Source organism: Chaetodon trifascialis, chromosome 20 (genome assembly GCF_039877785.1).
Source record: "Chaetodon trifascialis isolate fChaTrf1 chromosome 20, fChaTrf1.hap1, whole genome shotgun sequence".
Lineage (NCBI taxonomy): Eukaryota > Metazoa > Chordata > Actinopteri > Chaetodontiformes > Chaetodontidae > Chaetodon > Chaetodon trifascialis.
The window spans coordinates 13,675,319-13,691,434 of record NC_092075.1 but is presented as its reverse complement, the minus strand read 5'-3'; the positions used below and the strand labels follow the sequence as shown (position 1 = coordinate 13,691,434).

At 42.6% G+C, this 16,116-nt stretch overlaps 1 protein-coding gene across 1 annotated transcript; it reads left to right on the top strand.

The window, feature by feature from the left end:
* The first annotated feature begins 9,488 nt into the window (after positions 1 to 9,488).
* On the top strand, positions 9,489 to 12,758 carry LOC139349002 (T-box-containing protein TBX6L-like). Its single transcript, XM_070989444.1, has 9 exons — positions 9,489 to 9,504; positions 9,826 to 9,973; positions 10,152 to 10,254; positions 10,974 to 11,135; positions 11,219 to 11,365; positions 11,484 to 11,545; positions 11,799 to 11,872; positions 11,959 to 12,172; positions 12,403 to 12,758. Exons 1-9 carry the CDS (start codon positions 9,489 to 9,491, stop codon positions 12,575 to 12,577), a joined length of 1,101 nt encoding a protein of 366 aa, XP_070845545.1. The 3' UTR covers positions 12,578 to 12,758.
* Positions 12,759 to 16,116: the final 3,358 nt, after the last annotated feature.

Genomic DNA, 16,116 nt, shown 5'->3' with positions numbered 1-16,116 from the left:
TGACAGCCGAGATAGGCTCCGGCCCCCCCGCAACCCCGAAAGGGATAAGCGGCATAGAAAATGGATGGATGGATGGATATTTCCAGCTTATTATAAACTAATTAACTAATAAAAACTGTATATTACATCACATTTCTGCCAACTTCTGCTAATGCAGCCCTGTAAATTTCACACACTGGCCCTTTAAAATTAATTCATTGAGACCTCAGACGATATGATATGGCAATAAATATCGTAGTTGCATCTTTTTGCAATTTTTTTTGTCAGGACATCATTTGACAAACACACAGTGAACACTACAAACTCACCTCACTTACTGAAGTAAAGTCCTTATCATGCACAGGCACAAATACAGCTTGTGTATGCCTGTGTGGGTGTTTGTGTTTGTGTGTGTGTGTGAGTGTGTGTGTGTGTGTGTGTGTGTGTGTGTGTGTGTGTGTGTGTGTGTGTGTGTGTGTGTGTGTGTGTGTGTGTGGACATTTGCTGGTTTATCGTACCCAAAGGCTGCGGATGAACCTCTACCAAGAGAATACAGACCCAGAACTTCCTTCTGTTTCAAGGTAAAATGAAGTTTAAAAGTTTAAAAAGTCACTCAATCGTTATTTCTGCAGAGAGCAGCAGTTTTCCTTCCCTCCTCTTGACACACTCGAGTGGTATTAATTAAGTGGTGTGACTCTGCATCCACCAGGAGAGCACCTGCACCCACAGGCAAATGCAGCAGAGATGGGTGACTCTCTAGCCTTATGTCTTCACAAATATACCACCAAAGTACCAATTAGACATGTTTAATTTAGTAATATTGGAATGTTATTGAAAATTTCTCATTATAAAAGTACAATTTCCCTGAATATTCCAAGTCATCACCCATGGAGCTTCCTCTATAGTTGACACATGGCACCCTTGCTGCTTGAGTCTCCAGATGGGCCAGGCAGAACCAATCAATCACTCTGTAACTAAAATATTCAAGAGTGGAGGAGCTGCCTGCAAAGCTGAGGACTTGCGGTGGACTGGTTTACAGGCAGGGAGCGTACAGCGAGAGGAGAAACAAATGGACAGAAAGTGACAGATTAATCGACAGATACACAGGATTAGAAAGAGGCAGGCTGAGAACTGGAAGCCGGAGAACAGAACAACCAACAAACAAAGAAAAAGACAAACAAATAGAAAAAAAAAAATCATTTTCCACAGAGAGAGTGGCAAAGATAAAGAAGTAATTTAGCAGTAAATACATAATCCACAGAGGAGACAGGGAAGTGTTTCCACGCAGTTGTTGTTCATACACTCTGTTAAAGGACTATACTGTTTATTACAACCTGAGCCTCGTCATTTCTATCCCTTACAGCAATACAATCATGAAACTGCTCAGATCTAAGATCAGACAGGTTTTAGACAGATTATCTAAACCTTTGTATTTGGAGGTGAAAAGCAGGAAGTTGATCTGTAAACTGCATTCACAGGTCTCACAATAAACACCACCGATATGAATAATTCTTAAACTCATGACAATAAGTCTCAACAGTTATGTTTTAAAACAGTCATTTCTAAATGAACGTCTGGCAGAGAGTGCTGTGAGTGCAGATCCTCCCGTTCAGACAGATGCCAGTTGTCAGACCTCGGAGAGGACGCTACTACCAGGAAAGGGCAACCCAAAATCAATCAGCTCTGAACATGAGTTTGATGAAGGGTGTGTGTGTGTGTGTGTGTGTGTGTGTGTGTGTGTGTGTGTGTGTGTGTGTGTGTGTGTGTGTGTGTGTGTGTGTGTGTGTGTGTGTGTGTGTGTGTGTGTGTGTGTGTGTGTGTGTGTTGTTGGGACTCGCCTTCCTTATGGTTATAGTTATGGTTAGGATAAGTCTCCATGAAATGAATATAAGTCTATGTAATGTCCCCAAAAGTGATGGAGACACTGTACATGGGTTTGTGTGTATGTGTGGCTTTACCCAAGTTGTAGGGACATAAATGAGTTTACACAGTCATATTTTGGGGACTCACCTTCCTCATGGGGACAAAATGCAGATCCTAATAAGGTAAATCATCAAATTTAAGGGTGAAGACTTGGTTAAGGTTAGGGGTAGCAAGTCTAAGTACTGTCCCCGCAAGTCAAGGAAACACACTTTTGTGTGTGTGTGTGTGTGTGTGTGTGTGTGTGTGTGTGTGTGTGTGTGTGTGTGTGTGTGTGTGTGTGTGTGTGTGTTTCAGCTTTCGGCTAGCCCACCACAGACCAGGAGGTGGTGGTCATAGGGGAGAGCAGCAGCTGTTGTTGTCGCTGTCCATTTTGCATTTTGCCTGTCCTCACACACACACATCAAAGAGCTCAGAGCAGGACCCCTGAAAGTGGCCCAGATGCAGAATATGCAGCACAGACCTCTAAACACCTGACCTGTCATAACGTTTGAGCCGCGGGAGATGCGGAGGAGTTGCAATAGCTGTATTGTAGGAAATATAGTTGAAAGGCAAAAGCCGTAAGAGTGGGTTCAGTCATGGTACCTGCATGTGTGGGCCACTGCTGGCCTGCCATGGACATGAAATGATACCTGAAGGCTCTTGCGCCTCTTGTCAATGGCAGGGTTTCTCTCGGCCAGACAGAGCCAATCACTCTGAAGTGAACAACCCTGAGGCTGGAGCATTCACAGCTCGAGCGATTTAACTTAAGAATGCGCCATGGGATGGCTTGAGAGGATGTGGCTGGATGCTGTGTGAGATGCAGCGTCTGTTGTGCTGCCAAACGGCTTAACTGAGATTTCTAAACATCCATCAACTGAACAACATTCATTTTCAGCATGTATATGACTTATTCGGGTGATGTACAATAAGGAAAGAAGTTTCAGTCGCTGATAGCAGGGAGGTGGAGGTCCTTGGTCTGTGTGTGGGGTTTCCTTCAGGTGCTGCTCTTTCCTCCCATGTGTGCGTGCAAACACACGCAGGTGCTCGTGACTCTAAATTGCACATATCAAGCCGCCATCATAATGAATGAAAACAAAGTATGGCTTAGTGTTTTAAATTATTATGAACGCAGACTGAAAATGTGTGAATTTGCTGTCAAAGCTACTGAAAAATGACAACCTAATGCACCTACTATTTGTTGGTACTGTGCTGCCCCCTGCTGGTGATACAGTATGACATTTTGACAAGAGACACATAAATGATATGCAGTGTGATTTTTACATGTTCTTTACTCAGTCGATCCTGAAAACAGTGACTGAAAGCATGCTTTGTTAGATTTGGCTCACTGCAGCCTTCTCCAGTGACTGATTAGAGACTTATCAGCTTAGAGCAGTAGATTGTGTCAAAGACGAAGTCCTACTAATGACTTGGATCACGCGGGTGTTACGTTTCCCCTCAAAACGAAAATAATGGCGTCGTTGGTAGGGGAAACTAACAAAAAACAGTACTCAACTGCACTCAACACAAAAGGATCTCTTGGGGTCTAAAAGGTGATGGGGATTAAGTTACCCACTAACACCCACTAATTCTATCAAAATGATAGAAGAATAAAAGAAATGAGCCCCAAAATAATGAGTCAAGAATCACTAGCAAGGAGGGAGTAAAGGTCTGGAAAGGAAAGAATCCCTACAGTTTAAGAACATTCACACACTCAGTCACAATTACACACACCAAACCAGGAGAGCCAACTGAAGGTGTTAACTCTCCGGTGTCACACACACAAAAGCAGAGCCACAAACCTCCTTATATAGAGCAGCCCGGCTGATTAGTTCCAGCTGCGCTAATGAATGCAGGTGCCATCAATGGGTGGAGCTTAGTGCCTACCTTCCACCATAACACGGGTCAAAGCCACGTCATTGTTTCTCTCATTCGTTCCTTCTGATTTCACCTGAGCCGACTGAAGCATTGCTGGTAGCAGAAGGATCTGCAGGGGTCTCAGCTCTGATCTCCTCAGGTGTCTCGTTAAATATTTCTGTGAGGCTCTGACTAAAGGTCTGCCTCCTCTGGGTCCTCCTTAGACCCCCTGTCTGTTTTCCTTAGATCTACAGTCGCTGGAGCGTCTGACCAGTCAAAAAGTTTCATTATTGATAAATACATTCTGCTTTAACTTCTGAAACAAACTTATTTCTTTATACGTCTTTGAGGCGCCCCTCGCTTAATTATTGTCTTGGATGAGAAGAAATGTGCTGTCAATTTCCTCCTACCTTTTTATCCTTCCCCTTCCTGTCTCAAGAGCTTTCTTCTTCTCTTGTGCACTCTCTCAAGGGCTTCTTGCTCATCTTTCATCACTTTCTCTTTTCCTTTCTCGTCTTCCTCCAATTTTTCACTTTAACTGTTTCATTAACTTCTCTCCCTCGACTCCTTTTCAATTTCCTTTCATTTGTCATGCTTTTCACACTAAAAATTGAAGAGTTGTTATTCCCCTTGCTTGAGCTTTAAGATGTCCTTAATTAGCCCTTTACAGCACTAACAGTATATTTACTTTGCCTGCTCATTCTGCTTCTGTTTTGAAATACAGTTTGTCTTTGTCTATGCTGTCCAAACATTATATTTCACTGCAAAAGTGAGAATTTATTGTGTCATTTGCAGCTTTCATACGTTTCTGTGTTAGTGGTTTGTAGATGATCCAAAATGGAATAAATTTCATTCATCACCCACGTCTCAATGCCAAAATAAGAAGGGTAGAAAGTGAATAAATGTAAATATGTCATTATCCTCTGTAGTAATTGAGTACTTTTTTGGCAATGGCACTACCGTCTTCCTAATATTGGTTTTGCTCCATAAAATAGCATTACGTGTTGTTAAAGTGCCTTCAGACAGAATACTTTATGTTATTATATTAGGTGCAGAAAAGCTCATTTTCCCAAATGCATGCATCAGCGGCTCAGCGGACCAGGGAATTATTATGGTCTGGAGAAAGTACTGCTGCTGTATTCGATTGTATTCCGTTATCTCATATATATATATAAATATATATATATATATACACACACACACACACACACACACACACACACACACACACACACACTTCATTTGTATAGCACCTTTCATACAATACATGCAGTTCAAATAGTTTATTTTATCAAACTTTATATTTTAAAAAATATGTTTAAAGGTAAAAAGTAGTGCATATAGAATGAAAGAAATCAAGCAAAATACAACATTGTATGATAAGTACAACAGTGCATAAGTGTGAGGAAAAGCACAAATGTTTCAGGCCTGTATTTGTATATGTGTGTGTGTGTGTGTGTGTGTGTGTGTGTGTGTGTGTGTGTGTGTGTGTGTGTGTGTGTGTATTATATATGTTAACTTCAGGAGAAATCAAACTTCTAACATTTCTATCCATCCATTGTCTATACCCGACTATCCCTTTCAGGGTTGGAGCCTATCCCAGCTGTCAACGGGCGAGAGGCGGTGTACACCCTGAACCGGTTGCCAGTCGATTGCAGGGCAACATATACAGACACACAACCATTCACACTCACACTTAAGGACAATTTTAGAGTCACCAATTAACCTAATGAGCATGTCTCTGGTCTGTGGGAGGAAGTCGGAGTGCCTGGAGAGAACCCACACAAGCACGGGAAGAACATGCAAACTTCACACAGAAAGGCCCCGCCCGACCCAGGGATCGAACCAGCGACCTTCTTGCTACCTACTGCGCCACTGTGCTGTTCTAAGATTTCTATTTCTAATACAAATATATATATATGTGTTATACATATACATATACACACATATACATATACATATATTTTTCATTATGCTTGACTATATTTTTATTTAATAATAGTCTGTGCATAAATATTAAACTCATATATACTGTATTTACTCCTCTGGATTATTAGAAATCTGCACTGCTGCTTTTGCACGTACATTTATTCACACTTGTTACTTGTTACACTTATATACTGTATATACCTCACTGTGTAACTTTTAAGTTACTTTGAAGTTTTTGTTATCTGTAATTATTTTGCTGCTCATCTACATTCTCTTCCCATCTCCAGGTCCTCTGGTTTTCTCATGCTGCAGTAATATGAAATGCCAAATGTCCCTCCTGAAGTTTGATTTGATCTTTTCAGGGCACTGCTACATGGACAACTGTTGAGGCTGGAGACTGAATTGCATTGTGGGTATTATTGATTAAGAGGGTGCATTCATCAGTTGAGCATAAAAAACAAGGAAAATCCGTGAGGTAAGTGTGCAGTAGACAATTAGTTGACAGCAATTTGTGTCTTTAAGCAGACGTCCAGTAGGTGGCAGTATTGGCAAGTAAGAGCTTTATTAAGGTTTCTAAACATTTCTTCTGATATTATCTTACAGTTCTGGGGCAATGGTGAACATTAGTATACCATGGATATGTGTTCATTTGTTGTAAAAGTTTCTATATCTGATCCTACATATTGCATTTATTTTCTTAGATTAAAGCAGTGGAACAACTTCACTTTAACCCAACAATGCAGCTTCACTATTATCTCTTGATCTTTGCCCTACATTGGTTGACACTGTAGTTCTGGTTTGTAAGACGGTCGAGGAAGCTGTTTTTGAAGGCTTGACAATGTTCTGAAATCCCTCTCCTCACACGAACACACCGATCGATTTCCCTAGAAATGAAATACCTTGTTTGGGGAGTACCTCAGCATTCAGTTTTTGAAGGCGCACAAAGGATTATTCACGCCACCCACTCACTCAGTCACCGGCTACATCCAAGCGGTGAGCAGATCACAGAGCCACGTCTCCACACTACCTCCGCCGGGGTCACGCACTGCATCCTCCAGCTGCAGCTTAGGCTTACTTGACGAAACTCTTGAAACCACAACATTTCCTGTGCCACGAGATATTTTTACAGCAGCAGAACTGATGCATTACAGAAACAAGACACAGCGTTTGCAGTTCACGCTGCTGGTGAATTAATTGCAAACCGCTGAGTAACACTGTGAAGCAAATTACCTGAAATCCAATGCAAAACACTGACATTTACATTCCCTTTGCAGCACTGCACAGTCAATCTGAAACAGTATTAGCAGGAGCAGATGTTAGTGATATCCTTTTCTACATGAACATGACTTTGTAGCATAGTTGCAGAGGTGACACATGCCGCAGGCAGGAACAGACTGGATTCCATCTTCCAGCCTCAAGTTGATTTAAGCAGAGGAGAAATGTTTCAACATGCCTGCAGTTGCAGCGGAAAGGCCTCATAAAGGCAGCGGGCTGCTCCTTCTAATACTGCTATATTTAAGCGAACCACAAAATGCATGTTTCTTTACGTTCACAACAACATGTCTTTATGTTTAAATCAGTTGTATGTTGTGACAGCGCTGTGGTTAAGGTCTAGTTAGGTTTATGCACAAAAAACACTTAAAATATCCAATTCAGTCATCAGAAACACAGGTGGAAAATGTCCCGACGTCTCACTGAAAGCATCCAGTTTTGGTGCCACAAACACAGGTGGAAAATGGAAACGCATTCTCATTCCCAGAGTGCCAAATCCTGGCATTTTGTCACAACCTTCTGCTTCTCATACAGACACACCAGGCACACTTTAGCATCTGCATGAGACACACCAGGCTTTCAAATAAGTCCAATATAAACCCAGCACCCAATATTAGAAGCCCAGACCGACGACTCCAGCCATCCAACACGTTCTCATATTAGCAACGCACAAAGCCTTCCTGCCAAAAACCTTGTGGTTAATGTTGTAAAACGGTTGGAGAACTACTTGGTTAGGTTTAGGCATCAAAACTATCTGGTTCCACATAGGAAAGATCCTTCACTTTTGGCTTCTCATGGTACACAAACCTTGGTCTCCTGGGTCAAAGTGATGAGTTTGGCCGGGTGAATCTCATAGAGACACTTAAGGGTACCATGTGTATCTGTGTGAGAGGACGAGGGGCCTGACACAATGTTGGCATTATTCCTGTCTTACAGTTGTCTGGTTATTCTGATGGCTAGGATTTAAATCACGTACGTTGTTGTTGCTCCTGACAGTATTACATCGCAGAAAGGGCAAAAGCAAGAAATAACTGGTCTGGATCGCTTCCCAAATCCAAGCGCCCTGTGTTTTTAAAGGGTGATGAAGCATTAATGTCAAACAAATCCCTGTGTCTGACCTCAGATAAACACATTTTGATGCACGCTCCTGATGGATCCCGCAGAAAAAATGTAGACTTCTTGTTTCCTTTATGCGACCATATGGATGTTTGGGCCATCCTGCTCATAAGTGCCACTCTGGTTTAATCAAATGCCACTCTGTTGTCACCTTAGGGCAAAAATCCCCCCCCCCAAGAGAGCCTGCGCATACCATATAAATAGATTTGGGGCATCTGGTTTGGTGTCTGTTGGATTTCAATACAGAAATACGCACACATGATTTGATGTTAAATTCTTAAAAGCATATTTACTCAATTATTAGTTTGTTTTGTACATAGAAAGGTTTTACTTTGGTTAACCCTTGAACCACTGAACCACTTGTTTCAAGAATCTTGATTCATTTTAATCAACTAAATGATGAACTCTTCAATGTTTTTCAAAGATAAACTATATTCCTCGTTTCTTGACAATTCTAACAATCAGCACCCTTTTTCGGATATTTCCATTTGTCTTAAGAACAGAGAGTTTTAACCCTTTATCTAGTTGCTCTTGCTCTTTTCCTAACATTGCAAAATTCAATTCTGTCTGATATGTATCAGCTTGTTCCAGCTCTTCATTGAAGAGGTGAGCTGAGGGAAAGATTCAGATCCCCCAAAATTCCCCCAAAATTCAGCCTGATATGTTTATCATCTTTGGAAACGTTGAGATCTCTGTGGGTCTGCACAAAGTTGTTTGCAAAATTCATGTAAGATTTAATTCAGTGGGCTGTAAACTTTGAATGTTGTCCTCCAAAGTCCAAACAGCTTCTCTTCCCTTCCTCCCATCAGTCTCTCATGTGAACGGGCTGCTAACTGCTGGCTCCATCAGAGGGCCTCCTCACCTCCCAGGTTAATGGAGGTAGCATGAAGGGTTGGGGGTGGGGGGCAGGGCCCATAGGATTAGCAGTATTGTCCGCCATTGTCAAGGCTGCACCCCAACTCCAATCACCTCTGTAATCTCCCGACCTGTTTTCAATACACGATCAAAGCTGCCAGGAAAGGACCTGTTTGTCTGCTCTTCCATCCCCCCAGTGCACTTTGAAATTCTCTATGACTGGGACACTGCTAGATTCATCATTAGGTTCATTGTCTGAGGTAGATAATGCACAATTGTATCTCTATGATAAAAAAAAACACACCAGTACTGAAATGGCTCATTGAACGAAAGGAAACCAACACTGAACTTCACAGCGAGACCTCCGCATCAGCAAACATTCTCACCTGCCCCCACACTCGGCTCTGACTGCGGCCCCTTGGCTGTTTAGACCCCACCCTCCCTGAGATGACCAATCAAGTTCAAGGCTCAGACTTTTAAAAGATAGGGAACCATGATGTGTTTGACTTCAGTGTTAGAACACCTGAAAGCAGCACTTTGACTCATCTGTGTTGGTGGTGACAATAAGAGGACATCGCAACATGCAACACGACTCTGGTAAGTCTAATTAAATCTAACTATGCTGTGTGAGCATGCACGTGTAACATGACACATAGTTTGGGTTGCAGGTAAATAATCACAACATACATTTGGCCATGAAGTACTGAAGAGTTGTTCAGTTATATCCCTGAAGAGGAATATTGAGAACAAAATTAGAATGTGGAACTGTTCAGAGCGATGTTGATAGGAAGTTATACATGTTTGCAGGAACAGATTTTTCCTGTTTTTGATCCTCCTACAACCTCCATACTGCGACAAACCAGCCATACATTCTATAAACACGTCTGATTTTGCTGAACTTGCCTGTTTTCTCTGCAGACAACAAATCGAATCTGAGCATGTCCCAGGACCCTCCAGCACCTGACTCATACCAGCAGGGCTGCATCAGGATGACCCTGGAGAATGCTGATCTCTGGAGGTCCTTTGACAGCATTGGAACAGAGATGATTTTAACGAAGCCTGGAAGGTAACAAACGCCAGAACAATTATTAATAATAATACCAGCTTTGTATCATTTATCACATAGGCCACGAGAAATCACCTATGCAGAGGACTCTGACTATACATGGCACAATTGGATTCTATCGTGTCTTAAAAAGAATTCAGACCATTTACTGACTTGTGGCTTTGTGTATTTGTTTCAGGAGAATGTTTCCACACTGCAGCATCAGTGTATCTGGGCTCCAGCCTTTTGCCAGTTATGTTATCATGGTGGATATGGTTCCTGTCGACAGAAACAAGTACAAGGTAAATGCACAATGCAGCACACACTGTACGCACTGTTACACCCCTTTGGCTTCAGACACAACATGTTCATTCAGTATGAAGCTTTCCAGTTGTTTGAATTTCATTGTTTTCCACATTTTGTTTGGTTTGCTGGACACTAAAACCAGCAGACTGCAGTATGTAAAACAAAGCAGTCTGCAGCCAGGCATAGGTCTGCCCACTCTGGGCCGTCCACCGCTGCATATCAAAGCCCTTCATGGCTTCTTGTTTGTGCACTTTCGGCTGGAGGCCCAATCAATTAGCATCCCTCCTTATTCGCAATCAGTGAAAGAGGGAGCAGCCAGCCATCCATACATTCAATGGCTCTTACATCAACTGCAGTGGCCCATTTGGTCACACATCTTGCTTTTAGCACACACCCAAAAACATTGAAGTACATAATAAAGGGAAAGTACTGTGGGAGATCACTGAGAGAGTTTTTGGTGGTGGTGAATTTGTAGAAACGGTGATATTTTCCTTTTAAAAAAAAATATAATAGGTGACCAGGGAGATATGCTCATAATGTAAAGAATGGCCCTGCAATAAATCCTGCCCACAAGAAAGCGTTACTGCACCACAGCTCTCCTGCATTGTGATGAGGAAAAAAATCATTTCATGCTTCATGAAGGCTTATGATTAATCAGACATGTCCCCAGGTCTCACACTTGGTAACCTTTTGTCCCTCCCCCATTTCTCTATAGTGGAAAAAGGAGCAGTGGGAGGTCGCAGGGACGGCAGACCCCCAGCCCACGTGTAGGACGTACGTGCACCCGCACTCCCCTGCCCCAGGAAGTCACTGGATGAAGCGACCGTTGTCTTTTCACAAGCTGAAGCTCACCAATGATGTAGACCAGCACAGCCACGTAAGACACCATCTTGCACACACAGTTAACATAATTATGTTTATTTTCACTTCGCTCAGCTCACCCTTTCCCCCCTCCATCAGATCATCCTGCGCTCCATGCATCGCTACTACCCCAGGTTTCATGTTACCCAGGCAGACGGCCCTTGCACTGTCCGCTGGGTCCCATTGCAGACCTTCTCCTTCCCAGAGACGACCTTTACTGCAGTGACCGCTTACCAGAACCCAAAGGTATAAACATGTACAGCAGATTTACGAAACACACCCAACGCAGAATTGCTGATATTCGATAATCAAAACAAATCACTGCACCACTAACAGTTTGACCCCTATCTTTTTTTTTTTAAAGATCACTAAATTGAAGATCGACCACAATCCCTTCGCCAAGGGATTCAGGGAGGACAGCAAAAGGTGAGAATTACATTGTTAATATGGCTTGAATTTGCTGCAGGGTAGTCCCAAGCAGTTCTGAGTGACCTTGCCAGCTGCTTTAATGAATTTTTATTTAGCAAACTCTGTGCATCTTAGATTTATATTGAAAGTCAGACAGACATCTGTAATCACCATATGTAGTGATAAAGCATTGTCTGCACATTACTTAGATTAAATCTGAGTGGTGTGAAAAGTGTAAAGGAAACTGCTTTAATACACTATTCTTTCATAGATGTCATACAAATAGAAGCCCTCCTGCAAAAAGAGCCGCGCTGGACAGGAAAGCGCTCTGCAACAGTCCTCCAGGTGAGTTATTTTCAACTCATTCAGCTTGTGTGCCAGTGTTTTCATACTATTATGAGCTCCTACTAAACATTGTATTTCTCCCTCAGGCCTGCAGAGGATGCCCTCCTCCTCTCAGTCAGTGCAGGCAGGGAAGAATCAGGCCTCCTCGCAGCAGTCATTGAAGGGGAGTGACCTTTCAGCCTGGGCTCTGGAGCAGGACCCATCTGAGAGTCTACATGCTGAGGCCCTGGAGCTGCACGAGTATGACTACAGCTGTGAAGAACAGATGGTGCCTGCATCCGTGTCATACCAGCCCTACAGGTATGATTTAAGATATCCAGGGCGAGATCAAATCCAATGAGAAAATAAAACATAAAAGCAATAACATTGGTAATATCTAAATGTGACAGCAAGAAGGAGGAATGAGTATAATAAATCCATGCACTTCACACCTTTATTGCCTCAGAGACTCCTTGATTGCTGAAAGATGCATGAGCAGTTAGCATGACGATGCACAAAAACTAACCAGGGTCTGACTTTCTTTTCTCCAGATCTGCAGAGTACACCAGATTTCCACTGCCTTTCTGCGACGCAGACGCAGCTCAGACCCCCATCCACACTCCACCTCATCCGCTTGGCAGAGCTGAACACAATGTCCAACAGCATGGATACCACCAACACAGCCACTGGAGCCAGTACCCGCTCCTCTCCTACTACCTTTTGTGAACTTTGACCCTTTGCACTGCTGACGTTATTGATGGAGGATAAAACCACTAAAGCCTCGAAAGAACGCGGTTATTATGAGCAGGCCAGCAACAGACTTCAGGTTAAAAGTGTATAATTGTGTATAAAGTTTTGTGTATTTCCCAGAGCTTGTACTGTGTGTGGAGGTCACTTTATATTTTGTCAGTTTCAAAGGACAGAAAATCTTTTTCATGTGAGATGTGTGTTTTCTTTTTACATTCCTAATCACACACACACGCTGGTTCAGTCAGTGGCGAGTTTGCACGGTTGCCCGTGTTAAAGGGGATACAGTATGTGTTTTGAGACACAGTATATATATATTGTCCTCAGTCAGCTGGGAAATAAGCGTGAAATTTAATCTGCGGGTGTGATGAAAAGATATCTATCTGTACACTAACACACCTTCAATAAGACTGTATCAAATTGAGGTATCAGAGGTTTTCCTCTTGTTTTGAGTTCATGTTCTACAGCTGGAACCGCGAAAATCACAACATAGTATAAAAATGACTTTCATGCATTAATGATGCATGCTCGATAAACACACAGATCAGATTAGTCATGCTTCATCAGTGTCTGCGTCAAAACGTGACAAAATTGTATATTGGTGCTGAGGAAAGTTTAGTCACAATAAATGGAGGCGAACAATGAGTAAACCTGTGTGACATTCAGGAATTCTTTTAGGCATTTTGATTAGAATAAAGGACATACAGTCTACAGCGGCTCTGTAGCTTTGTGCAAAATGACCATCAAACATCAGCTTGCTAACATGCTCCCAATACTGACAAGCTGATGTTTAGCTGGAAAAATGTTTGCTGTGTATACTATCGTAGTTTAGTGTGCTAGCATAGCGCCAAATAGAAAGCTAAAGGGTTCATCAGTTATTCTGAACATCTGGATCACATTTCAAGGCAATCCGTCCAATTTTAGGACATATTTGACTCAAGGTGGTGGTAGAGAGAAAGGGTACGTTTTCTGATGACTATGAAATTGAGATTGAGATCTTCCACTGGATAACTACCAATCACCAAGGTCATCAGGATTCATCCTCTGGGGCTCATGAATGCCTGTACAAAGTTTCATTGTCATCATCAGGAACGAAGTGGTGGACTCACCAATCAACCGTCATTACCGTCCAAAAAGCAGCGCCAAAACTGGATAACCGATTCATCTTGACCTGCCAAGGTGCAGCCACCACCAAAAAGGCATGAACATACTGCTCTTTGCTCGCCAGCGCACATTCAATGAGTCCAAACAAGGATGTAATGTCCTGGAAACTACACTCTGTAGGATCATGACCCTGCTGCTCGACCAATCTGTTGCTGTACTACAACTAGCTGAGAGCTCGGCTATTAAATGCCACAAGTATGTCTTCATCAACTGCATTTGAATCCTTTGAGCACAAGCGTTACACAACAGCAATGCATTTAGATGCGAGAATGATGGCGCAACGAGAGACTGTGAGTCTGACCTGATAAAGTGATGACAGACAGCGAGAGTGGAATTACCATCGTAGTCTGGCATAGTTTCCCCAGCAGAAGGCAGGAACGTCTGTGCTGTAAATGTTTTACGAGAGAGAGAGGGAAGCCATATCTGGGACGTTTAGAAAGCTTCAGGGAGCACACGCTGCAAAAGGAATTTTCTAGAGCACAAAAACTGACGTGTTTTTGTGTAACATCATGGCAAAGAATGGTGGCAAACCGGTGAATGGTACCAAACGTGGAGCAGGTCTGCTTTCTAAAAGGCAGGAAGGAAGTTTAAAGCTATGACATCCTGATTCCAGGACGATGGTTTAAACCTCCTGGAGGTAGACTTGGTCATCTGGGACACCCACATAGCTCATCTCGGGTCTTCTCACCTCACTATAAAACGAATTTTAGACCACTCGTGGGGTCAATTAGATTTATAATTCCAGCATAGAGGGACATGCGAGCGTTCAATCGAGCCAACTGATGTTTTATACCTAGAATATCAAGGCGAGGGTCATTTCATGGATCCTGAGGGAAGAAGTGTCAGTTTACATTGACTCGGTTGTTATCAACTTGTTTTGGATGTTCTAATTTCAGGAGTGGATGGGCATTACGCCGGAAGAAGTTAATGTCTATCAAAGGTTTTATCACATGAGAGGGACAGAGGTAACGGGCTGGCAGTTCCTGATAGCTTCCCAGCTCACTGTGCCAGTTAGAGTTACTGATTAATTCATGGGCTTACATCTTGTCCATCATGACTACTTACTAACAACTAATGGATAAAACACCAGGGGCCCTGAAACACATTTAAATACTGGTTCAGTCCCAAAACTGTAAGACTATATGTGAATCATTTCTATTTTTTAGACAGCACAAATTCACTGTGCATCCACCTCTGTAGGCCAAATACTGTACAGCATGGCAGCAGCCATCGCAGCTAGTTTGAGGCGGGTGGTGGTAATGGACTGTAGGAAGGCCTTCATCGACTGTGCCACACATCCATTAACACACACATACACACCCACACAGATACACACTGTGCCCTGAGGAGAGGTCAGAGACTCAGCTAAGTTTGATTCATTATGGTCATTCTCGCCGCAGCCACCGCCTATCAAAGTCCAGAGGAGTACATTGATTGGCTTTAATGGCAATTTAACCAGGCACACACACTCACACACACACACACACACACACACACACACACACACACACACACACACAAACAGCACAAGGCGCCCAGAGAGTGAACTAAATACAGTCTCAGTAGTCATGGAATAGATGTAGAAGGCATCATTTGAAAACTTTATACTCAAAAATCCAGACGTCTGCATTAATGTTATCGGAGACTTTTCAGATTTTTAGTGAATAAAGTGTTGATTGAGACAAATGAAGAGAAGCTTAGGAAGAAGATTAAGGAAGTTTTATGAATCCTCTGCTACATTATGCTTAAATTGCATCCCTTAGTGTTTCTAATGTTCTCAATTTTTAAGTTTAATATGAAGAATTACATCTGCATCCTAACCTGAGCATTAGCTGTGATTTAACCTTGATTAAGTTTGTCCCTGTGACTTCCCATACTTAATCCACAATTTACTAATTTCCCTCAAATTCTTATAAAAGCTCATAAGCTACCACATCTTGTTATTACGATGAGATGGCGGTGAGGGATGAGCAAGTGTTTCCAGGCTGCTGCAGCATCAATGAGCGAGCAGGTGCGTCGTTTATGAAGACGTGCATGAGGACCTTTGCTCTATGTGGAATGGTGCCATTCTGCAGTCATGACAAATTCACTACAGATGCATGTGTGCTCATGGTGACCACACATGGAAACAGTTGCATAACCGAGCATATCTATATACGTATGTTTCATTGAAGTGCCAGCTTACATTTAGCTGAAGTCCTGTTTCCCAGAAGTGCCTGTTCATACCGTACATGTCACCTTTCCACCACTGATTTATGCCTTGCACTATGGTAAGAATAGCTTCAATAAGACTGTACCTGTGCCTCTAAAGGAATGACAGTATGGCAATAAGGTCATGCTTTTTCTACGAGCGC

Excerpts from the sequence above, each read along its gene's own strand:
- LOC139349002 (XM_070989444.1), top strand. Across the intron at positions 10,255-10,973 it reads TCGACAGAAACAAGTACAAG|TGGAAAAAGGAGCAGTGGGA; the intron begins GTAAATGCACAA and ends ATTTCTCTATAG. Across the intron at positions 11,546-11,798 it reads TTCAGGGAGGACAGCAAAAG|ATGTCATACAAATAGAAGCC; the intron begins GTGAGAATTACA and ends ATTCTTTCATAG.